We start from the raw sequence: 25,420 nt of genomic DNA, 5'->3' as shown, positions 1-25,420 counted from the left end.
TCCAAAGCTTCTTGCTCCAGGGGAATATCTGGAAAAACTGAACCCTAAAACTTTCAGTCAGAGCAGATAAGAAGTTAGCATGTGCTGGTTTTGGAGTGTTGCTGGTGTCTGACTCAGGAAGATTTTTTCCAAAGTTTTTGATCAAGTAACACTCAAAAACAACTCTATAGCATCTTTAGTACATGGTGGATGTTGTAAATCTTTTTGCAGCGCAAAGGACATGTAGAACACTCTCCTGAAGAGACAGTCGCTAAGAACTGCTAAGAAGCAATCCTAGATTTAGGCTCTGATCCTATCTGTTTTTCCACATTGCATGACCCTTCCAAGCCTACGTGGAAAACCTTCTGTTGAGGGGTTTCAAGTAGTTTGCGTGGATCCCTTCTGTAACTTCTCAGAGTATCATGTTTCCTGCCTAATGGCACAATTACCTGCACTAGCAGGGAACGCGGCTCAGCCAAGCAACTACACACAGAGATTCTTGGACAAGTTTAAGAGATGACAGTGAAGTTTATATGGGTTTACGCTGTTGCCCGTATTTCAGAGCTCTCTCAGCGATGGCTGCGCTGAGTGCGGTTTCATGTAGGCGCAGCTTTACCTGACCCATTCTCGCTCACCTCCCGGCGGTGCGGGGCTGAGTCCACTGCCACGGCGCACGAATAGAAACGGATCCGCGCTGCCAGGAGCCGCCGCTGTGGGACCTTCCCGTGGCGGGATCCCCGCGCTCGGCACCAGGTGCAGCACTGCACTCCAGCCTTGCAAATCCCCTTTTCCCCGAGCATCCGCCGCAGCCGGGGGGTGGCACCGCCGCTAAACCCCGCAGGAAGCTACAGCTTAAGCAGGTGCGTAATGGGAGCACGCAAGCACCCTGAGGACTCACCGCAGCTGCACCCGCCTTTCGCTCCCCCCGCCCCGCGCCCCCCCCGGTGAGGCCCCCGCCTCTCCCTTGGACCTGCAGCAGGTCGCCTGCCGGCAAAGCCGCCCGCCTTCGCGGCGAACGCGGGGCTCTGCCGGCCCGCGAGGCGGCCCCGGGCTGCAGCACCCGCCCCGGCCCCCCGCCCCGTCCTGCCCTGCCGTGCCCTGCCCCGCCGGGACAGCCGTGCCTGCGCCCTCCGCGGGTCCGGGGCCGCCCCACACCCCCGGGCCGTGCAAGCTCCTCCCGAGAGCAAGCGTGCGGTGCCCGGGGCGGGCACTAGAGCGGCGTGTGCCGAGGGGGTGTGTTTGTGGGCTGGAGTTTTTTATTATTATTATTATCATTATCATTAGGAAAGAAAGAAAGAGAGAGGAAAAAAAAGGGGGTGGAGGAGGAGCAGGGTGGGGGGAGGGGGGACGAAGGAAAAAAAAAAAGGCCCGGAGGGGAGTTTCCAAAAACTTCCAAGGAAGTCGTTGCTCCAAGTCCCAGGCGGCGGCAGCGGTCGAGAGCGATGCTGGAGCCGCGGGCGCTACGGGAGTCGAGGGCGGCGGCGGCGGCGGCGGAGGGGGCTGCCGCAGGGACGGCGGCGGCGACCGCGGGGAGCGCGGGGCCGCCCGGAGTCGGGATGGCTGAGAAAAAGAAAGACGGCAAAGGCAGGAAGGGGAAGAAAGGCAAAGGGTCCGGCAAGAACCCCGCTCCCACGGGGGAGGGCGAAGCGCCCGGCTCCTCCACAGGTAAGCTCTCGGCAGGTGCGGGGGCCGCCTGCGCGGACCCACCGCGCTCTTCCCGTAGCCGCGGGGCCGCTCGCAGTGGGCGCTCCTGCCCCGGCTCCCTGCCCGGCCCGGTCCGGTCCGGTCCGGTCCGGCGGGGGCTGTCCACGGAGCGGTGCGGCCGGAGCTGCTCGGCTGCCCGAGCGGGGCTGGTCTGCAGCCCTCCCTCCCGCCGACCCCGAAACCCTGAGTGGGTCTCGGCCAGTTGTTGCTCTTCTTCTCTTTTCTTTCTTTTTTTTTTCTCTTTTTCTTTTTTTCTTTTTTTTTCTTTCCCTGTGGTGGTAGTGCTAGTGCATATCTCCCTTTACAAAACACGTTTTCTCTCCCTTTCCATCCCCAGGAATCACTTAGCAGAGTTGAACAGATGGCAAACTTTCATGCTGGGTATTTTGTTTAAACTTGCAGCTATTTACTCAAGGATGATCAGAGAGGACCTTTTGCTCGTTTAGCAGCACGTGTTGTTTGTCTTATGCCTATTCCATATTACATGCAAGGTTTCATGCCATTAAGACCCTCATTGTAGGTGTCCACAGGCTTGGGACTCTGTGGACCTGCCCAAAGGCAGGGTTGCAACCATGCGAGCTGCCTCACTCGCTGTAGTTATGTATTTCTGTCAGCCAAAAACCTCGATAAAGATGAGGACTCCTGAGTGCTGTACAAGTACATGATGCTTTTCCTAAAGTGCTTGTGCTATGCCAGCTAGTTTATCAGAAAGCTTTTGAGAGCTTTATGTGTAGAGAGAGTTTTTGCAGCAGCAACATGTGCCTGAAGTTATTGGTTAGACTGTTTATTTGAATTCTTTGTTGCTGGTGGGAAATTATTTTAAAAGAGCAGAGTCAGTTGCCTGATTTGGCTGTTTGTTTGCTTTTTTATTCCACTAAATGGAGAAACAGAAAACCCCAAGGGGTCTATTTCTTTAAATATACCTGAGTTAATTAGTGCATCATGGCCAATGTGATGCAGCTCTAGACTTTAATCGTCAGTCCTCAGGGAGGATGTGTGTGATTCAGCCACAGCAGGGATCCCTTTGGGCTAATAATCTTTACAAACTTTCTCTGCCCTGTGCACCCTCTCCTCTGTACCTCTTCAGAGACAGACACCCCCCTAAACCCCACCCCGTTCACCCAGCTTCTGCTCAGCAGTGGGTGTAAATGAAAAAATGGGGGGTAGAGCAGGGGAGTTTTCCCTTGGTACACCAAGCTGGGGACAAACTCTTCATTTGACCATCTTACTGTCTCTCTCTCTCTCTGCTAGGAGTCTGTTTCTTGCAGCGTTAAAACCTCTGGCAAATTTATCAGTAACAGCTGGGCTATTTGGGGTGTTCGGGATTTTCTGTTTGTTTTTGTGGTTGACATAGAAAACATGAAGGCAGTAACATGGTGGAGGATTTATGACAGGAAATCTCTGTCAAGGGAATGTAAGGGAGGTAACCTTCTTCTGACTGTGCACACCTCAGGGTCCTGCCGTGTCCCATCCCATTCTTCTAGGAGAGCTCTTTGCTCTGTGGGCAGCTTGCTGTCTCCAACAGAGGAGGGCTGCTGCATGCATGAGAGGCATGGACAGTCAGTCTCTGGTGGCTGGGGCGGGAGGTGCAGGTGCCTTGGATTGGGCACTTGTGCCAGCCAGTGGGGAGCAGGAGAAAGAGCTGTTGCATCAGAGGGGCTATTATTGACCAACCCAGCCAGCCTGGCTCTGAGCTAGACAGAGGTTTTTGAGACTTCATGGGGAAGTCAGAGTAATGAGAATATGGAGGATGTGTTGGCATTTATCACCTGGAGTTTGGATATTTGCTTGTATTTAATTTCCAGGTGCTGTGGTCTGAGCATATCTGCCATGGAAAGTGTTTTATCTGTAATGCTGGACAGTGGCAAGTGTAGTCTGAGGTTCACCTAAAGAGAGTGAAACCTCTGTTTTTGCTGGTATGAAAGAGTACCGCCTTCATCCATACCTGACATTACTAGTCAAAAGTTTCCTGTGTGGGCAAGAACTGAGCATTCTTCTACCTTATGTAATTAAAATCCCACTCCTTCTGAGATGAGTGCGTGCGGTAATTCGCGTGCGTAGCTAATCCGTGTGCAGTGATTGCAGGTACAGCATCTAATGAGGAGAATGAAATACAGCATAAGACATCTCTGTACGCTTGACTCACAATGAAATAATGCCATGCTGATTATGTTGCATTTATAAATCATGTCTACCCTTTTATTTGGGGATATTTTCTGGTATGGGAAAGCTCAGAAAATTAACTAGTTCTTCAGAAGAGAAAGACCAGAAAGGTTGGTTAACATTAAATGTAGTAGGGGGGAAGTTCTGCACTTCCAGCAGCTGGCTTCTTTTCTCTCTGATCAAGCACATTACAGCTCAAATTAATAACTGGGCTACACACATTGACTAACACTGTGTACTGGGAATGATATGAAGACCTCCTGACTTTGGTAGAACCACAGTTTTTCCTTTTCACTATACTGTTTTGCAGTGAGAAATTAGGCACCTGATGATAAGTGGGTGTGCTTAGGATGAGCAGTTGAAGAGGTGATGGAACAGTTTTATTTTTTAGTGACCTGCTTTCTTAAATGGAAGTATATCATGAATTATTATCTTCTGTGCTGCGTTCTGCTCCATCAGTAGTTTACCTCCTCCACTCATGGGCTTCCTTCCATATGAAAATCAGCAGCTTACAACCAAGTTAAAGATCTGTGCACTAGTACAAAAGTCCTTAACAGACCTTGAATTTTTTGTTTACAGCTGTTTTCCTGATTGTAGCTTTAATAGGCTTAATTTGCTCATTTCACATTTCCCTTCAGTGTACTGTCAAAAAGCACTGCTTTACTGGTAAACAGACACAAGGTTAAGAATCAGCTTTATTATTTAAAAAATATACGTATGAAAGATATTTCTTTGCTATATTCTCTCACCAATAATGAGGGAGCTCCGGAATCCCTGTTAGAGAAGATGCTTTATTAGAGCATTAAAAAAAAAAATGTAATCAGGTTTGGCCTGCGCTGCTCGGCTACACAGCGGCAACGCAGAAAAAAATTCATGTTTTCCATTGCCCACGTGGAATCTGGGCTCTGGGCTTGGTAACAAAAGCCTGGGGAGGCCCATCTTGCTGTGATTTCTTAGTCACTAAAATTACGTAAAAGAACATTTTCTCCCTCACTTCAAATGGCCTTGAACAAATTGATTGCTTGCATGAAGTCCAAAGTGATCATATCTTCCTTCAACAGGGCAGTCCAGGTCATGATAAATATAGGGAGTGGAAAACTGAGGAGGGAGTATTAAGAATTGACAGAAGCTTGCAGCTTTTCTCCAAATGATTTCACTGATGCGCTGTGCCAACTGAGTGTGCAGGCAGGCTCAACAAATCTGCCAGCATGGCTTTGCAGGGCACTGTCAGTGTGCTCGAAAAGCTGGGGCAGAGAAACCTCATGCAGGGAAGCTGAAGTTGTGAGGTGCTGCCCTCACCTAGGCACTGCTCCTGGCTCAGAGTGCTGTTACTGCACTTGTGAGGAGGCTGGGACTGGGCCTGCCATAGAATCTTAGAATTGCTGATGTTGGAAAAGACCTCTGGGATCACCATGTCCAACCATCAGCCCACCCCCACCATGCTCACTGACCATGTCCCTCAGTGCCACATCACACAGTTCTTGAACAGCTCCAGGGATGATGACTCCACCACCTCCTTGGGCAGCCTGTGCCAGTGCCTCACCACAATTTCTGAGAAGAAAGTTTCCTAATATCCAGCCATATCAGCTCTTGAACATTATGCCAGACTGACCTCAGTGCTGGACCCCATAAAGTGGTGCCACTGAGGTGAGATAAAAGAATCAGCCCGGGGAAAATCCCTCTGTGGAAGACCTGTGTGTTGGTAAACCAGATGGTGCATCAGCACATAGCTGTTCAGCCTCCTTGTCAAGTGTTTTGAAGAGGATGCTGGGCTTGAGCGGACAGAGAATGAAGGCCATGAGCTGTTCCAGAGAAAAATGCCTTGATGGATATAAAGCTTGAGCAGCAGACTCTGGGTTGTGCCAGCCACTCTTTTGTTCAGCGGCAGTGGCAGGAGTAGCAGGGGTCTGTAAGCAGCTGGTGCAGAAAGACAAATTTGGTGTGGGGAAGAAGGATGAGCAGCAGAGTCCCAGTCATCATTTCAGTGAGGTGACCTCAGAAATATGGTTCTGAACACATCTGTGTTTGCAGAGCCCAGTGGAGGGAGATCGGGGTCACTGGCATTGAAAATAAGTACCTCCTGGTGAGAAATTTAGTATAGTGTTGGACAAAATGCTAGAGCTTTGCAACCGCACAACAGAATAAACAGCAAGTTCAGATGAGATGAGTGTGACTGAGCATCACCTTTGACTTCATCCTGGTTGCAGGCTTAGTTGGTGGAGGAAGAAATGGCATTGGTCAGACGGAGGACTGGGGTGCAGTTCAGGGCTTGGTTGGGAGTACTCAGAGCTTAATCTGAGAGCTGCTAAATTTAAATTGATACTCAGCATTCATAAAGAGAGGTCAGGAAGCAGGTCAAGGTTTTAGCAGGAACCAAAGACAAGAGCCTTAGAGATGCCATGAGAGCTGTGGTTTCTGGTAAAAGCTGCCCAATTCTAGATGAAAACCATTGCTTGGAAGGTGTGACAGTTTTTCCTCATGTTTCCAAGCCAAAGTATTTATGCTCTACTGGTATGCCTGTACATTTTTCTGAGAGGAAAGCCTCTCCACCTGTGTGCAGTGCCTGAATGCTCCAAACATTCCGCACAATCTTCAGAGCAATTTTGAGAATGAATCCTTTAAAAAGCATGTGAGTATGCTCATGTTTTGTGAATAAATGAGATTAGTCACCATTCAACGTTTTTTGACTTAACACTACAAGTACTACTTGACTGTAGTCATGGGAATGCAAATAAAATTGTGAGGACATACCAGTACCGCTGTCCAGTAAATACTGCCTGTGTACAGAAGGACATTCCCTGTGTCAAATACATGCAGAAACCATTCTGAACGTTGTGCAAATATTGATGGCCGGGTAAAGCTAAACAAAATTTTTATGTTGGGTATAGAAATGCCAAGATCTGCTAAACTGTGCGGGATTTTAAACATTAATCCCCGGCAAAGCAGAAACTCAACTCTGTTTGAAAGTGCGGGCTTCTCAGATTTCTGGAAATGCACTAACTGTAAATGAAAATAACAAAGAAATGGGTTGAGGCAGCTCTCATGAAAAAGAAAAGGTCCAGTGTAGTTAATTTTTCAGTAGACTTCTTCAGCACCGTTTGGGGCAGCTGACTTTTCATCTCTTCCATAGTACCAGAATCACAGTTGCCTTTTTTCAAGGAAGCATTTAGGGTGCTAGCTTCATGAAGACGTAGCCAAAGAAATCACAGAGGAGCTGCTGAGCATCCTTGGATGGGAGCTTCAACGTTAGGCACCTCAGTGGCAATTTGTAATTCTGAAAGAAAGGAGAGCCAAGTGCCGAACTGTGGAAAATTTTCTTGCAGCCATCTCCCTCCCCCACCCCCTCCTTGTAATCTGTCCCTAAGCATCCGATAGTCCTTTGAGGCAGGTACTCACAACCAAGAGCAAAACAGCAAAGAGCAATTGTCTTGCAGAGCATCAGAAGCTCTGGAAATGCTATGAATTCTTACCAAATCAGTGTTTTGTTAACACTCCAAAAGTAACAAGAGTGAATGTGCCTTTAACAGTACTGATACTTTATCATGTTCCGTTATGATACAAGAAAACAAACCAAGTGTCAATATTTTGCGTGAGTCATTCTAGCTGTACAAAGGACTGCTTCAGTGTGCCTGAAGTCTTTCAATTAACCCTCGGTTGCTCCCGCCGAGAACACTGGGGGCAGGTCAGTGGGTGCCGCTGCCGGCAGCGGCCGCGAGAGGGAGCGGCGGGAGCGCGCTGCTCCGCGCGGGGAGCGGGAGGGCCGGGCCGCGCCGCGCCGTGCGGGAGCCGCGCTTGGGGGAGGCGGTCCTCCGGCTGTGCGAGCCTTTAACAGGGACGGGGGTGATGAGAAGATGGCAGCTTGGAGAGCAAGTCTGTGTGTGTCCCTCCCTTTCTTCTTCCTTTCGTTCCTCCTTTCCTCCCTCTTTTTCATTCTCCCGTTCTTTACTCTCTTCCTCCCTTCCATCCATCCGTCCCCTCCAAGTCTCTTTTAGTTCTTCTTTGCTGTGCTGTTTTCCTCCTTCCTTCTTTCTTTTCTCTATCTCTGCTTTCTTTTTTCCCTTTCTCCCTCCCTCCTTTCCCTTCCATCTCTTCCTCCTTTCCATGCAACCTTCTGCACTTCTTCTTGTCCTTCCTGTCTGCTCAACTTCTGTTAAAGGAGAAAAAACGTAAAAGGAAAGTTAAAGCAGCAACAAACAGAGAGATTTAACAGATTTAACACAAACCACAGCTGGAGTAACTGCTGGTAGTTGAGTTGTATGTAGAACACTGTTTGTGTCTATATTTGCATTTCTACCTGTGCCATTTCTTTGAGAACATTAGATTTGGGGAGAAAATGGCCAAGTTTGTTCGTTGTGAACCGCTTGACTCCTCCTAGTTCTGATAAAAAAGTCCATCAGCTTCACAGGTCTGAGATTAGGAGAGTGATATTAATCTAGTTGTGACAGTTCATTTGGGAATCCTTCCTCATTCTCTCTGTGCATCTGTTTCTCAAGTTTTATGAGCTGATGGTCCTTCCACCTCTGTAAGCAGGGGGAATCCAGGTCAAGCAGTTGAGGCTTGGCATTCAGCACTTGGACTCAGGCTGAGCCTTGCTCAATGGCTTTCTCCTGCATTAGCAGCTTTCATTTCACCCCTGAGTCAACCACATGCCATGTCTTACAGCTAATGGTTAATCCCTTTGAAGACAGTTAACAGAAGCTTGAATGCATACTTGAGATGACTAAACAGAGTCCTGGTAACATCCACTCGCACAGGTGATTGATAGAGGTTGTTCCCACTGCAGCTACTGCCAGAAGAGTTAGATTTTGGATCCAGCATTGGGAGATTACGTGTGTTTGTGCATGTGTGAGCTTGTGTGAGTTTTATCGGGATTCTTGGCTACTACAGTGACAGCCTTTAGTTTCCCTTTGGAGACATCCACTGGACTCTGAGAGGAGAAAAAAAGGACTTATTCTGTCAATGTATTGCACTTGTATATGAAACAGTACTGAAAGCTACTCTGAGTTATTGCATTATAATTGGAATGGACACCAGTAAATGAAATAAAGCCAGTTATTCTGTGAGTATTTCTTTGCATGTATCCTTGAATTGTGCCAAGTAAAACTGATACTGTTTGTCTCCTCATAGTGCTTTCAGGCTTAACTGAAGCCTGCATCCTTCAAACTCTCCTGCGTGAAACCAGCTCAATCTGAGAGCGAGCTCCCAGGAACCTGCATGTCCAAAGCTACACCACATCAGTCTGGTCCCAGAGCAGAAACCAAGTCTCCCAAATCTGACTGTAACCTCTTTCCACACTGTTTCCTGACGTGTGGCCATTCTAGAGATAAGAAAGTAACATACACATAACATGAGCCCATCTCACATTCTGGTTTTTGGCACATGGAAAGATTATTTTCCCAGTTTCTGGAGGGCACTGGCTTTTGCAGTGGCACTGGCCATGTGGATCCATGTTTCAGTGGGAAAAATATGACCTATAAAAACTGGTGTCCTAGGGTTGCATAGGGTTGTGAGTGGCTCCTTTCTTGTTTTTTTTTTTCACCCTCTGCTGCATTTCTGCAGTGAACCATACCATTTGCAGCACCCTCTGTCTCACTCAGTGAACCATACCAGCAGTGTCATTTTTATCTCAAGAGAAGTTACTTTTGAAGAAGGTAGCTAACATGAAAACGTCTAAGTTTTGGTTGGACCTATTCTTAGAAAGAGTGGACTGGAAATGCAGCGGTGTAAAGCACATTCTAAAAACTGTGGGAGCTCTGGAGAATGAATGGAGCTGCCAGCACACCGGTGAGGCCAGGTAAAAGGCACTGAAAAAAAAAAAAGAGAAGGTATTTCTACATTGGAAGTACTTGCCTGGGCATGTGGGAAATATTTTGTCACTCACAGAATCTGAGGCAAGGATTGATATCTTTTATGTGCTGTACCTCAACCAAAAGCTCTGGGATGAATGCAGAATGGATGGGTGAGGTTTTCTGCATTTGACAGGTCTCTCGTTCAACTTTCTGCACAAATTATTGGCAGGTTTAACTCTGTAGATTCCAGCGGTCCAGGCTCATCTTTTTGTTGTTGTTGTTGTTGATGATGATAGATTTTTTTGAAGGATGTTTTTTCTCTTCAGCATTATGCGTGGTGCTTGAGAGGGTGCTGCAAATGTGCAAAAGGCTACATTCAAATATTAGATGGCAACGGAAACTGTGGAGAAAAGAAGCTGATTGTCAGCAGAAGTGAAGCTGAGGCTTAGCACAACTTCTCTTGGTTGTGTGAAGTGTCATCAAGGTCAGAAACTAGAAAACTATTTCAGTGAATTAGCTCGGAAAAAGAGGTTTTTTTAAATAAATTCATATGGGGCTACTTAAGACAGATAAATACCCTTTTTAACTCCAGCCCACTCCTCCTTCCTATTCCTTATTATTTCTCCCATCTGTAGGTGAGGATGCCTCTCACTACACTCAATCCTTACTGTTACAGTGAAGACCATTTGGGTGAGGAACGTGGGTAGAGACAGGGCCCATCCTGCCACAAAATGGTCAGCATTTCTCCAGCAAGGTCTCTCTTGCGGCTTATGTTTATTCCACAAAGCTGGAACTCAATGCTCTGAGCTTCTGGTGTTCTTCCTCTTGTCCTCTGCCTGCTCCCTGCCCCATTCCTTCTCCGTATCACACCCGAATGGCAGAAGCCAGTGACAATAACCAGATTACCTCTAGTCCCCAGGCACAGTGTATCTAGTTCCTTGCCTGCAGTTAAAGCTGTATCTAACAGCAGAATGAAGGCAGAGCTTGGTGCTAAGGGGATGTCATCTTCCCCGCTGACCACAAGAAAGATCAAGGGAAGAAATATTATTTCTAAAAGATGCTGAGAGGGTAGTATCTTAATCTAAGCATTTCACTATAGTGGTATGGAAATAATTGCTCAGCTGCCAGTGACGATGGCTCATCTTGAGAGAAAGTGCTCATGAGATATTCCCAGGGCACTGAGGGCAGCAGAGGATGGCCGTGTCCCAGGGTGGATTATCGATGTTTCGCATGGTTCAGTCCAGACATCAGTGGTTTTCCTTCAACTAAACTTTGCTTGCGTCATGAAAGCTGAAGTAATCTGCCAAGTCTGGATAGCTCTTCTCCTCTTCAGCACCTATAGATTGATTCTTCAGTGTCTGTTTCCCCTTCATTTCCCAAAAATGTTGTTGATGCTTCTATAATGTGTTGTGCTGAGTACTAACTGCCAAAGCGAGCTTGCCTAGAGGTAATTCCATCATACTGACAAAAGGGCAACAGTACGTCAGCATGTCAGTTAGATGGAATTGCAGGAAGATACATGAAATTACTTCTTTTTGCAAGATATTCTGATGCTTGCATAAACAAAAAATGTTTGGGAGCCTTGTCTTCTTCTTTCACACAGGGTTTGGCCTCTGAGTTCCTGTCCAAGGTGTTTTTCAGGCCTGAAGATGTCAAGCCATACACTTTTGGTAGACTCTCTCCAGCACTGAAGGCTGGTCAGTGCTTTGGCAGGGTGGTTGCTCATGCTCTGCCATCTCTACCATGAGATGAAGTAGCCCAGAGGATGCTTTGATTTATAGCATCATTTGAGTTGAAGCGTTGCTTTCCTTCCCATGCTCCCAGGATATTTAGTCACTTTGTGCTCTCCAGGGACATCAGACATAGGATCACAAGGCAGTCCAATGTCAGAGTTTCCATCTATTTATGAGCCATAAACAACTCACTTGCTTTGGAGGGCCATTTTACTGTGTTCATAAGTGTCAAAGCATGGACCGTGATGCCTGCTTTCTTCAGTGCAGGCAGCTCTCCTTAAATGCATCCCAGGAACCTGCATGCATGGGACAGGTTGGAATAAAAGTTGCTGGTGATTTTTAGCCAGACCTCCAGAGGAAAAAGAGCTTCCATCAGCTGGAGGAGAAAAGCCACAGGAAGGGCAAAGATTGAATGCCAGCTGTAGGAAAATCACCTGTGCAGTTGAAAGGGGAACACAGCCCTTAGAACAGTGGTTCAAAACCCCACTGCTTATTATAGGTAGTTGTGGTGTGACTGTGTCCATATATCTGCTTGTCCTGTGCGTGGTTAGGTCCTGCAAGGAACCTGATTGTCAGGAATGCATGAAACTCCTTGAAGACCAGGGAGACTGTTTGCAGAACTCAGCTTGAGGACTTGCCTAAGCACTTAGATGAGTGGAGCTAGCTAGGGCTGTATGAGAGCGGAAGACAGCATGCTTACAGTTAGATTTCCTCTTCATAAAATCATAGAATCATAGAATTAGCAAGGTTGGAAAAGACCTACAAGATCATCCAGTCCAAAATCCACCTACCACCAATATAGCCTCACTAAACCATGTCTCTCAACACAACATCTGAACGTTTGTTGAATACCTCCAGGAACGGTGACTCCACCACCTCCCTGGGCAGCCCATTCCAGCGCCTGACCACTCTTTCAGAAAAGTAGTATTTGCTAACGTCCAGCTTAAATCTCCCCTGGTGCAATTTGAGGCCATTCCCCCTCGTCCTGTCACTAGTTAAAAGAGAGAAGAGGCTGACCCCCAGCTCACTACAACCTCCCTTCAGGTAGTTACAGAGAGCGATAAGGTCACCTCTGAGCCTCCTCTTCTCCAAGCATACATGGGTACCTATGGATTTTGAACTTCCTGAATGTCCTTTAGCAGATCCTGAAGGAGCCCAGTGAAAATGCAGTTAATGGCATTGCAAATTATGTAAAGTGAGAATAACAGATGGACTTCTGTCCTGCAGAAACAGTATTTGGAAGAAATTGAAATGATGCACTGCATCATGTCTGCTGGTCTAGAAATGATAGGGAGAGAAAGACAAACGAATTAAATATTGAAAGTTTTCTTCTAGGGTTAACGTTAAACACAGCCAGCCTGTGAGATCAGGTGCTTGTACATTTCTGGGTGTTTCTGCATCTTCTTCATCTTATCCTCTTGACCTCAAGGAATTGCTAGCTTTTAACCATTCTACTCTCGTCGTCTCAGCTTTGGCAAAAAGAAAATAAAAGCATTTTTTTTTTATTTCTAGAGTTATCCAAGAGTAAGATTAGTGCAAACATATATGCAGACTCGTGCAGACACACATACACACTACCTTTCATGAGTGCAGCAAGAGAGGAGTTAATTTTTAGAAAGTCTGAGAGCTTCTATGGTTATATTACATCAGAGAATTCCTCCAGTGGTGAAGTGTCATTGAAAGAAAAGCCTTCTTTTCTAAGCCATTTTTAACTTCTTGTTCCGTAAGAACACTGGAGCTCCTGGACCAGCCCCCCTTGGGGAGCGGTCCTGTGAAATGTGTCAACAGCTGGATGGCACAGAGTTGGAAAGCACTGCTAACTTTAAAGAACAGAAATGATAGCTGCTGTGAGAAAGCAGGGAATTTTCCCAAATAACTCTTCCTTCTGTATTAATGTTTCTGAGAGGAGCAAATTCATATTCTTTTGATGGTGTTAGGAATCAAGCTCTTCATGGAAAAGCAGAAATCTCCCCACCATGTTTACAACAGGGAAGTGCTGAAAAAATGTTGAGAATAATGAACTCCCTTTGATATATGTATTTTTTAAAGCTGTAGTTGGTTAACAACTTCCTTTACACATGTAAGAAACAGCAGGCAGATGCAGGATCATCTTGTGTCACGATGTATTCCACAATGTATCTTGCTCTCAGTTTCGTGGGAAAAGCCACTCCATTTCCATCAATCCCAAAGAACCCAAGCATTAATAAGACCTGTAAATTGCTTTGCAGCTGAGGGATAAGCAGCAACTTGAGGGATTAAGAACTAGTTCGTTAGTGAGGCTGTTCCCATTCATAACACTGTGGTGAGTGCTAGCTCTAAGCAACAAGCAGACAAGATAAAAAAGGTGAGATGGGGTTACCCTGAAAGTGTTTGCATACCCTTCTCCTGGCAGGGCAGTGCTGGCTGCAGTAACACTGCCTGTGGGCTGTAATCTCTGCTCCAGTGAAACACCCACTTATTTATGCCAGGTTCCCCCAGCTTGCACATTAGCCTTTCACCACAAAGGCTCCTGAGCATGTCCAGCAGCACCTCCTCTCTGTAGCTCCTTGACCTGGAGGACCTTGCCACAGTCAAGTGTGTTACTGCCCAATTTGTTCTGTGATTTTTTTCTTATCTCTTTTCCCTGACATCCACTATCTTCTACCACTGCAAGTGGGACGCCAGGCTAGCCCAGCATTTGGTCAGGGTAGTTGTTTATATGGGTGCTGGTACATGCTTGAGGATGGAGTGAAGGATGAGTATGTGGGCCTATTGGACAAGGGAAAATATTGGGCATGGAGGATTTTCAAGCAGGAGTGTAGGATACACACTTGACCAGGAATTACTACATCAGCAGCTCGTGGAGTCCATCCTCCAGCAGCTGCCCATTTCTCATGTTCTCAGTGCTCTGGTGCTTGCTGCATCGCTTTCCCCTGCACCACCATCTACACTTCTAACAAACCCCCTTGCCTGGAGCATGCTGTATGTAATGTTTCTAGGGAGGAATGTGGGGGTGGAAAGACCATATGAGGTCATAAAGTTTTTGTGGAGATGCAATTTGATCCAAAAAGTGAATTACCAGGTGCTTCTTCAGAGAGGGATTGGGGTTATATTTAAATACCTCATTTAAGAAGGCCTTGTGCTCCAGAAGAGAATCAATTCCATTTATTCTCTAAATGCAGATTTTTTTTACCATAGCATAATTCCAGGATGATGTTTAAATTGATCGGTAGATTGAACTTAACAAATTTATAGGAAAAAAAAAAAAGGACAAAGCTACATGCCATTATTCCTAATACTGAGGGTTTTAGCAGCATTCTGGATCATGAAACTTTAAAAAGGCAGTACATTTCAGATGTGTTTTTTCAGAAATTTGCTCCTCTTCTTTACCTTGCAGAACAGGGAGGGAGTCGAGGTGTTGTCCCCATACCGTACCAGCACTGGAACTCAGTGGTACAGTACAAGGGTGGATATAGCATCAATCAAGAGGCTTCAACCATAGGGGTGGGGGGTGGGGGAGTGGGGGAGCTTTGACAGATAGCTCTGTGCAAGTGGATGTACTGCTGCCAGAACAGATGCTGCCTCTCAAGGAGGCTTCTTGTAACAGTAGGTATGTAGGAAAAATGTTCCACTTGTGTGCCTTGTATGTTGGGGTATAGCTGTGAGATAGCTGGGTTTGTTCCTTGTTCTCAGGTGGACAGAGCTGCTGGAAGCACAGGTTGTGTTTTCTTTGTGCAGTGTTTCTGAGTAGCAGCACTGAGCACTGCTCTCTTGCCCCCTTGCTCAGGCATTCAGCAGGGAGGATCAGCTGGAAGCAGCAAGGGCACTGCTCATGCATGTTTGGAAGGCAGGCGCCTGCAGTGAGCGGCCTGATTCTGCAGGGTCACCTGGAAAGCTCATCCAAATGAGCTTTTAAGGTGCATTTACTAAGCTGTATTCAATCACCACTTGGATTTTTAAATTATTTTTTATCTAGCTCTAAACCAACTAGAATTAGCATCACTTTATTTCCATTGTCCACGCACTATAGTTTAACTGAAGAACATGGATTTTGAGTTAGATCAGATGAAGTTTTGCTGTCCAGCATTTTGTCAACAGCCCTAGAATGCCACCCATTGTTGCTTAGCCTGAGATGTGTCTACAGCCCCAACTGAGTCCTCAGGGGAAAAGAGAGCCCCAACCCGCAGCTTCACTTTGGCGTTACACTGAGGTGTTACAGGGAGAAGGCAGCTTGAGAACATGTTCAGGAAGAGAGGAGAGATGGTAGAGAAGTGTGTATGGGGAACTGGCAGTTGAGGATTTGTGGAGCTGGATGTCAAGCAGTGGGAAAAGAGCAAGTAAAGAACAAGGAAAGGAGGGAGGGAAAGAGGAGAGGGCTTGGGAAGCAAGACACAGCTGGGAAATGAGGGTGCAGGAAGAGTGGGGGGGGGAAAGGGTCACTTTTGGCGCAGTGGGAGACTGAGGATTTGGAAAGGAGGGAAACTGAGGCATGTCAAAGCTGTGGTGGGAGTGGGATGAGTGGCATAGGGAAGGAACTGGTCTAGGGGGTGAAAGCAAAAGGCTGCTCATGCAGATGACATAGTGTAGCCCTTCTTCCTCCGGGGTCAGCAGGCAAAATGACTTCACTGGTCATCCTCATCATCTCTTCCCTGCCTGCATAGCCATGCTGTTTCCATGCGGTGACCATGGCAACCCAAGTTTTTGACTGGCTGCTCTAGGATGGTAGCTCTAATGACAGCGGTAATGAGTATTGATGGAGGGGAGGGAAGGGAGAGCAGCTGTGGAGCAGGGGAAGTTGCCTGAGTACAGTAATCATGTTTGGCAGGTCAAGGGTGAACCGTGGCCTGCGGGAGTTGTACAATGCCCAAGGCTAGCAAAGTGGTGTTATAATAAACCCCAGATGTTTCCGCTATTTACAATGTATACGTTATGTTCAAACCTGAAAATGCATCCTAGGATCTGGTGGGTAGGGAAACAGTTATTAGCTGCTTGGAAATGACTTGTTGGTAATGTATCTGTTCCCCCTTGATATTAGCTGTTGCCTGTCTTCTAAGCAGAGACTCTCAGGAGCAGCCCTTTTTTTCTCTTTTTTTCTTTTTGTTTCCCCCAAATCAGTGGTTCCATTTGACCACATGAGTAACATCACCATCCCCCTCAACAGCTTTTTGGGAGAGCCCGGCCTGGGCATGGCAGGCTGCTCCTGCGAGCGCCTGTGTGGGAGAGGCCCCGCTGTCAGGCCGGGAGAGCAGCCAGCCACAGGTGCGCCGAAAGCACCATTTAATTTCCCCAGACTAATTGTTTTAGAGCTCAGAGCCAGAACCCGCGCAGTACGTCATGGGCCACAGCAGAGCCTCAGCAACTTCAAGTAAGAATTGAAGAGGGGGATTTAGCTGATTGAGCTTTTAAGTCGAGGCCACAGCTTGTCTACAAGAGCAAATTGCTCAGCTAAACTGTGAATTTACAGTCCAGTGGTTGCTGTGCACAAACCCTCCCACTGCTCGGCCCTACTGCTGGTCCAGGCCAGGGCTCAAAATCCTCAGGTTTATAGTGAATTAGTTCATCTATGGGAAAACCTGGAGCCAGTGATTCCTAGTCAGGGCTCTGAGTTGACTGTAGCAGAATCCACTCTGGGAGCGAATCAAGCCAAAGCGAACTGAAGCCACCCAAGCACTGAATGGAAGTGTTTGCTTTGATGCTTTATTGGATTTAACTAACACAGGCAAAATGTGCACTTTCAGGGAATCCTGATTAATCTCTTACACAGGCCTGGATCCCCCTGGGTCAGGCCACACCATGCCAAATCGTATGTGTGCCTTACCCGTGCCAATGGGGTGCCGAGGGGCTGGCATGTGTGTCAGGGCTGGAAGAGACGTCCTTCTTGCGAGGTGGTGGGAAAGCCTTGCTGAAGGTCAGGCAGTCTACAAGAAGAATGACTGGCAGTGGGGACCAAACCTGGATGCACTGGTTTGGTTTATTTCTGTGGAGAACCCTTTTGGCAATGGTCCCTGGGGCGTGTGGGAGAGTTGAGCAGGCACTCACATCACACAGCTCTTGTTATTTCATGATGAGGCCTTTGGGTCTAAGCAGAAGGGAACCTTCAGGGCTGGGGAGCTAACTATGCTGATTTTGACAGTTTCTGCCAAGTTTTTCTTCCTTGTTCTCTGTGCTTGCCTCAAATAATCCCTGTGCAGCTTTTCCATCACGAGCCTGCTGTGACTTCTATTAGGGGCGATGTCTTTTTTTCATAAGCTTTAATGTCCTCCCACACCCTGTGTGCCTTCCTTAGAGAGATTTTCTTGTATTCTAGCTCTGATGGACAGCTCCCTGCCTAGCCATACAATATTTCACATCACACGTCATGAAAAGGGATACAGGATATTCTTCCAGACTGCCCACGTGATGCCGATGCTCTCTGTACCTCTCCCAGGATCACTTGCAGTCATTATCATGTGTCAGGGACTGTTCATTTTGTCAGATTTGTTGCTGCCCGCTCCAGTTTAAAGTGCATTATGGCACTCCACTCTGCGGGCAACATTATATGAATGCAGTGCCAGCGGTGACTGAGTGCAAAATTACTGAAGCTGTGTGAATTTCCATCCCATCCCATGAACTCTCTTACCCACACGGAAAGTGTAGAAAATTCATTTGTCTGAGATCTTAGAATGCTTCACTGCTTTAGAAAGGTTTTTCAATGTCTTTTTAGCTATTTCAATGTGATTACTAATTTATTTAGAATGAAGCTGCTGAGTAAAACAGCAAAATACCTTCATTTTTCTCTCCCAGTCTTTATCAGAAAATGAGATGCCTCTCCTTTTTTAAGGACATGATGGCCATACTTAAATGTGACTCAGAAAATCACTTTCAGTCCTTCTTTATTTAGTGTGTGTTGATTAGGAATGCAAAATATGTTTTAATAAAATTTCTACTTCTTTCCCATTCATCTAGCAGATTCGGCTAATGTCATCTCAAAATTCTGTCTTTTAAGCTCCATCCTTCTGCAGAATAATCAGTTGGAAAACAAAAATAGTAGGTAATACAATATTTTTCAACATAAAAAAATAAGAATTCATGGTGTGGTTATCCATATGTTCAGTTACACAACTGACTAAATGGAGGGCAGAGACAGCATGTCCTCAGAGACTGGAAAATAGAATTATCAAATTGAGAGTCACAGCTATGCTTAATAGCAAGTATGAGGGTTATAGTAGTAACCAAACAGATTTTTTCCCCTTCATTTTTTTCTTTTTGTGAAAAGAATGGAGTACAGAAAGGAAAAAGATTATTAAAAGCTGTTGTTTAGATCAGTGCTTCCTCTGATTATTTAAATTATGTTTAAGACTGGGGAAGGAAGCCCTGGGGATTAACACCTGTCAAACCTCTCACTACTATCAAAACAATTCCACTTCATGAGCAATGGAAAATGAAAAAATGAAAAACTTCCTTTTTTCCTTTTCCTCAAAAAGATTGTGATGAAGAGACTAGGGGGATGTGACAACTGGAGGTATTTTGCCTTTCTTGCAATGGAAATATGGGCTTCCACAGTTAGATATTGTGTTTGGTGTGTGCTCAGTGATCCCTGGAAAGGTCTGTGAAGCAGATGGAGGTGCCAAGCACTGCCAGTGGAGATTGCCACTTCGTTGTTGTTTTGCTGGACTTCAATTTTCCTCTGTATACTTCCAACTCATTTCAGAGCTACTTATGAAAATGGCTTTTGGCCCTTTTGCACGTCCATGGTCACACAGTTTGTGTTCACATCTGCTCACTCCATTGTGAATAGATTGATTATTCTGAAGGCTCCAGGAAAAAAATATTTTTTGATGCTGTTTTTACTTAATCCTTGGTGTATTCATTTACTATTGGATATTCATGAAGCTGGTGAGATAAAATACTCTGCAAAAATATCATACCTGGAAGTAATGACTTTCAAAGTCTGTTTTAAATTCTTTAAATTCTTTCCAGAGGCAATAAAAATGATTAAAAGATGAAAATATAGTAGACATTCAGTGTACTGATACTGGGATTTTTATTATTACTTCTTTCATACATGCTAGGTTTTATAACATCCCTTAGTAGAGAGGCAGAGATTCAGAATCAGGTAATACTGTGAAAACACTCTGCATCTCTTTTTACAGAGCCCTTTTCTGGCTTGATTTTCCCCATTTCCCTTAGCAATCATGGTGTTTTGCGTGGTTGCTTCCTACTAGCATTACCTTTGCAGCCAGAAGGGGGACTCAGGATATTAAATTTCAGTGGATGCAGTGGAAGCATGTTCTTTCTTCTGAGCATCACTTTCTGATGCTGTTGTGGTTCTTCCTTGACTTCCTCCATCGTCTTTTGTGGCTTTCATCGGCATAACTTTTATTACTACATATTTACCAACGTAACAAATTTTGAAGAAGGAAGTACTACAGTACTAGGACATATGACTGGAACCAGGTTCCAGTCCACCAGGATGGGGTTTAGATACGCCTTTTCTTTCTCTGTCAGAGGGCTTTTCTATGTCTGTCATGCCAGGTCTCCCCACAGTTTCATCTTGTCATCAGTGTGTAGGTAGAATCCCAAAGTGCAGTTAAGAAGGGAATATTTTGATCATTGGGACACCCTAACATGTGGGAGTGTTGTGAGACCCAGGAGAGTCCTTGGTCTGCTGGATGAACTTTCAGACCATTGCACAGCTCACAATGAACAGAATAAATGGACATTTCTAAACAGAAATACTCAACGTTACTTCATGATGGCAACATTAGTGAAATCAGGTGGATTTTCATTCTCTTGAAGAGAGAAAAGCTAGAGGTAAAAAATGTGGTAGAAGAGCCAGATGATTTGCACATACTGTTTTACATACACAGCAGACTCATCTTTTTGCTCGTCATGTGGAAATAAATTCTGCCCACCACTGCACTTCTTGTGAGATGGACAGGTCCTTTGCTCATGCCGTCTTGCAGGAATGGGGAGTACAGCTAAAGGATACACCTGCGAGTTCTGCTGCTGGGACTGCGCAACAGCTTCCATTGCAATCCTCTGTTTTCTCAAACCTTTTTAGTATCAAACTTTGATATTTGCTTTCTTCTTGTAATATGAGGTTTTTTTCTCATGTCTTCTGGAAGATCTGGACAAAAGAAATGATTGGCAACACCCTAGGGTTCAGCATAGCTAGCAAGAAAGTTATGCATTCTTCCTGTTATGTGACATTTTCAATGAAAATCGAGAACTTGACGTGATAGCATTTTGGGGGGATAGTGAGGTTTTGTCTGGTTCGTGAAAGACATCTTTTCTTGGAAAGTACTAAAAGGAATAAAAAGTGACAACACATGAGAATTGGTGAGACCACTATGCAGATGCTCTCTAAAGGGAGATTTATTTTAGATTGTTTAGATGTTGTACTAAGGAATGTAGTTTGGTGGGGAAATACTGGTGGTAGGTGGACTGTTGGAGGTCTTTTCCAACCTTGGTGATTCTATGATTCCATGATTATTTCTTGTTTGATTATCTGATCTTGGGGATCTTTCTTAGGGAAACAACCATCCTGTGTCAAGCAGTTGCAGCCTCCTCTAATACGTTTTGCAGTTCTCCAGGTAACTTCAGAGAGGCACAGTGGCTGCATGGGAAGAGGACAGAGCCTTTGTTTTAGTGCTGGATCTGCAAGAAATAGGACAGCAGTCTGCTGTTGTGCTCCAAGTGTGGCACCCTTCCTTCTATGAAGGCAGGGCTGAAGGCTGAAAAAAGCCTGTGTTTGTTTGTTTGTTTGTTTGTTTGTTTTTCCCAATGATTTGTCTCCAGCTTGAGATTTCAATTCTGTTGGTACAGTGAAGAGTGTGTAGATTCAGGCCTTGCCAGTCAGCTATCCAAATCTGAACTGAGCTGCCATGGTGGAAATGGCCTCCTGCAGAATGGCTTGCAGTCATGCTACTCATGCTCTGCAGTAATTTTATGCTGGCTGCTATGTATACGCAGTCCAGGTGATTCATGATTTAAATTGGTGTCCTGGCTGGGAATTAAAATCATTGGAAGAATTTCATGTTGCAGAAATAACAACAAAATGAAATTTTAACTAGAAATGAAGCGGAACAGACAGACCACAGCAGATTATATGTGAAAATATCCATCTCATGAACTTGTTGCTCACAAGGATGAAAGAAGTACTTGGGCTGGAAGGCATCTTAAAGATCATCCATTTCCAGCCACCCTTCCCTGGGCAGGTTTGCCACCCACCACATCAGACTGTTACTATTCATGAGAAGGAAACAGAGTCTAAAGAAGGGATGGGATGTTGGTCTGGTATGTCCTCTTCTGCAGAGGTTTATAACCACATCAGTGTCTTTCTACCCTGAACAATGAATGCATACTTACATGTATGAGTGTTAGCACATGAAATCACTACCATTGAAGGCAGGTTTCTTAAATCAATTCAGTTGAAGGAGAGAGAGCATTGCCTCTAGAAAGACCTGTTATGATTAATTTAATCCATAAGTTTATCGATTCAACTTAATTTGTCAAGGAATTGATTTTAATGTGTGTTTAATCATAAATCAGCTTTAAATCAGTTTAAATGTGATCACACTGAAGCTTTCCAGCAGTTTAAAGAAAATTTATTTATGCTTTATTTAGAATCCTGCAAATTTGGATGTAGACAAAGTTTGTGCTTTATTTTTGCCCTCTTATAATGACTGTAACACATTTCCCAGTCTTCTGGGGTGAAAGTCTAGCTGTATCGAATCAATGACAAAGCATTTTATTTTCACAGGGCCTGAATTTTGCCTAAGACTGTGCTGGGCATTCAGCTGTTATCATATAGCAAATAAAGCCCTGGATACTTGCACACTTGATGTAATCAATTTTCAGGCTGTGATTTTATCCAAAACTGTGACACATGAAAACCATTTGTAAGTTTAAAAGAATGGGGGAGGGAAAGCTTGCTTGAGCTTGCTTGATTTACCATGTCTTTATTCTTTTTTACTGGCAGCCTGTTCAGAATTTATGTGGACTTACTGTCCACCTCTTTTTTTATCTAAACCTTGCGATATAGTCTCTATTCTGTTAATGGAGAGCTTAGAATAGGACAAAAGATTTGCTAATAATGCACATTTCTTACTATGGTTGATATTTTTTGAGTGGATTTAGAAAGTCTGCCTGTGGTTGCTATGTAAAGATACCACTTTTATAAAATAAAAACCATAATTCCTACCTGACAATATGTACTGGTGGCCATTATTACAGGGGATAGATACTTAGGCTGTTAAATAATTGCTGACTGTTTAATGCATGTCTTTTTCACATAATCATAGAGTTTAAGGCCATTGAGGGATTCTGACAAAAGGTTACATAAACACCAGCCAGGATGGGGTGGATAGATACAGACTGAGAGCTCCAGGCTAGACGTGATGGCCCCTTTGAGATCTATTTCGTGATTTTCTGTGATTGTGTGATGATCCCTGTCCTGTGTGACCTGCTACTTAGCATTCACACGGGTTCCCTGGTATGCAGTACAACTGCTTTATAGTTGATCTGGAATATATGTTTTAAAGGCCCTGTAATTTTTCCTACATAATTTTTGAACTTTTGCCTACAGTCGAGAAACCATTCCAGCGTGGTATAAAATCTTTCTGCCCTTCCTCCTGTGACGGCTGGACCGTGGTGTGTTTCTGCATGCTTTGCTGATCATGTGGCTATGGATTTTTTGGAGGTTGACCTTTAAAAAGATGTCTAATCTTGTATAATAGTTTAACCAAGAGAGATGCTTATAAGTAGGTCTTCTCAAGATCTGTTTCTGATTTGAGGTACCCAGCAATATTTATTCTTACAATTTTATTCTATTTACTTGTCATTTCTCTGAGGATAACCTACCCATTTTTATACAGGCATGGTGTAAATGTTTACATTTCACTGTAATTTCCTTCTCTATTTTGCCAAGGCTACAGAGCAGAACTGTGGGGTTCAATATCTGCTGGAAATAAATTACATCATAGAGTATACAACGAGCTCTTCTCTGCCTACTGTGTGTGCACGTCCTGCTGAGCTCCATGTTCAGATTTTTTCTGAGCTGACGGTCTGTAAGTGCTGAAGTATATCCAGATTCTCAGTTTCTAAAATAATTCAAAGTGCTGTGGGGCTGTACTTTAGGGCTGTAAATTGTGTACCTTCTGTTAAAATTGGAAGGTTTTGCTAACAGATGTTTCCAATAGATGGCCACCTCAGTGATCTGAAAGGGCCAGGTGAGTTCTTCCTCCATCTAGAATGATAGGCACATACTCTGCTCCATGTGTGGCAAGCACCTAATGAAAACAACTACAAAAACCTTTACTGAGGCAACTCTGACTAAGTGTGAGTGGAGACAGACTTCACGTGCTGCTGTGGGCCTCTGTCCTTCCATAGTCTGTGCTGAACACCTACATAAATCCCACAAATGGATTATTGCTAGGAGTCTTGACCACTAAGGATTTGAAGGAGAGGAGGGCAAGCTTGAAAGCATCAAAGGTCTTTACACTTCTCCTGTTAATATTGTTTCCTTCAAATTATTTTCTGCTTTTTAGTTTTGATTTTGTTCATGCCAAAGAAGCTGTTAGAACTTAGGTTTGTGAGTACCCCAGTTTTGTTGGAACAGCGTGTAAGGGAAGCAAGGTTGGAGAAATGCTGAGAGGGTTGGGAGGCAGCCAAGACTACAGGAGATAGAATCAAGAGCTACTAAACACAAGATAGTTCATAAGATATTAAAAGCTTACAGAATTCAGAACACAAGACTGTGTCTTCTGAGGGTGGCAAGTACAGGAGTGTGCCGGAGAACAGGAAATGTGAGAGGGAGAGGAGGAGATAGTTGGAGTCTTTGGAGCCCTCAGGTTGATGGGATAAAATTTTAAGAAACTCATCAAAAAAGTGTGAGTTCTACCAAAAGAAAGTAAAGGTAGAGAGGGAAAAAAAGGGGAATTACCTGAGAAATAGATTTTCATCAGCAGTCCACTATTACGGAGAGGAATAAAATATGAAATGATAACAAAGTGTGATTAACCTTCAATGTTTTTATGTTGCACATCTCTCCTTCTTGATTTCTTTTTTTTCCCCAATTGTGCTCATTCTTCCTACCACAATATTGAGGCACAGTAGGGTGGCTAAACATGTACCACAGTTGAGACCCAAAGTTCCAATTTTGCATTCCCCTCAGCCCAGTGATCTGGTGAGCCTTCCAAGTTAGGTTGTGAGCCATGCTCTAAAACCCAGTCCTATTAACAATGCAGTCACAGCCTTTGCTTTCCAGTGGTTGTCTCAGCAGTACTGGTCTCTCCCTGGTGACATACTGAATGTATTTTTTCAAGCAAAGACAGAGATTAGTGATTAAAATACTTATGCTGGAAACAGAGAAGAGATGCATGTATGATGCAGCAGGCCACCCTTCCTCCCCTCACTGGACTTCAAGGCATGCAACTTGAGTCAAACTTTTATAAAATGCAGTCCTGAAATTCAGTTCCTAAACCAAAAGCAGCCTCATTTTAAAAATGAAAATAAAAAAGCACTTGCAAATCCACTTGAAGTCCATGGGATTTATGCCTGCATAGCATTTCTGTGCATTGAATTGCTTTCATTTTAGTGCTCAAATAAAGATTCTGGAGTCTACCTTCATGCACTTAGGTATGTAAAATATGGACCTGAAGATTTTTGTATCGACTTTATGAGCAGTTGTCCCTAAATTGCTTATTGGATATAAAATATATTTATTTTACGCTGTCCCCACATTTTCAGTCTGTATGATCAGATTTTTGTATTGACAGTATCTAACAGGATCATCAAAGTTTATTAGGGATGCAGCCAGTTGGAGTCAGCTGCAGCACTGTGAAGCAGAGGAGTGAGAATTTAATGTAATCTGGCTGCGTGTTCCTGCAGAAGTGATCATCAGTAAATAAATTAAGCATTGACTTTTAAATTGTAATCTTTAGGTGAGATGCTTGCTCACACCCAGCTTCTCTTGTGTAAGTTATATTTTGCTATCTTTGAACGAAGTAGCCTGTCTCTAAGGAGGTCTAAGCTCAGAAACAGATATCTTGAGTGACTGCATGGGGCTGGAAAGCCTGGCATTATCTTGTT

At 44.7% G+C, this 25,420-nt stretch overlaps 1 protein-coding gene across 9 annotated transcripts in view; it reads left to right on the top strand.

Annotated features, from left to right (window-relative positions):
* NRG1 (neuregulin 1) overlaps positions 1–25,420 on the top strand; it is a 384,342-nt gene that overhangs the window by 205,429 nt on the left and 153,493 nt on the right. For 4 of the 9 annotated variants that reach the window (XM_021380038.1, XM_021380037.1, XM_021380035.1 and 1 more), the window contains exon 1: positions 1,418–1,644. The exons of the other annotated variants lie outside the window; for them this stretch is intronic. In XM_021380038.1, coding sequence (XP_021235713.1) covers positions 1,422–1,644 — 223 coding nt within the window. In that variant the 5' untranslated portion in view covers positions 1,418–1,421. Of the gene's footprint in view, positions 1–1,417; positions 1,645–25,420 lie in introns of those variants that run through there. 9 annotated transcript variants of the gene reach the window in all.

This window comes from Numida meleagris, chromosome Z (genome assembly GCF_002078875.1).
Source record: "Numida meleagris isolate 19003 breed g44 Domestic line chromosome Z, NumMel1.0, whole genome shotgun sequence".
NCBI classification, from domain to species: domain Eukaryota; kingdom Metazoa; phylum Chordata; class Aves; order Galliformes; family Numididae; genus Numida; species Numida meleagris.
This window is presented reverse-complemented; position numbering and strand designations above follow the sequence as displayed.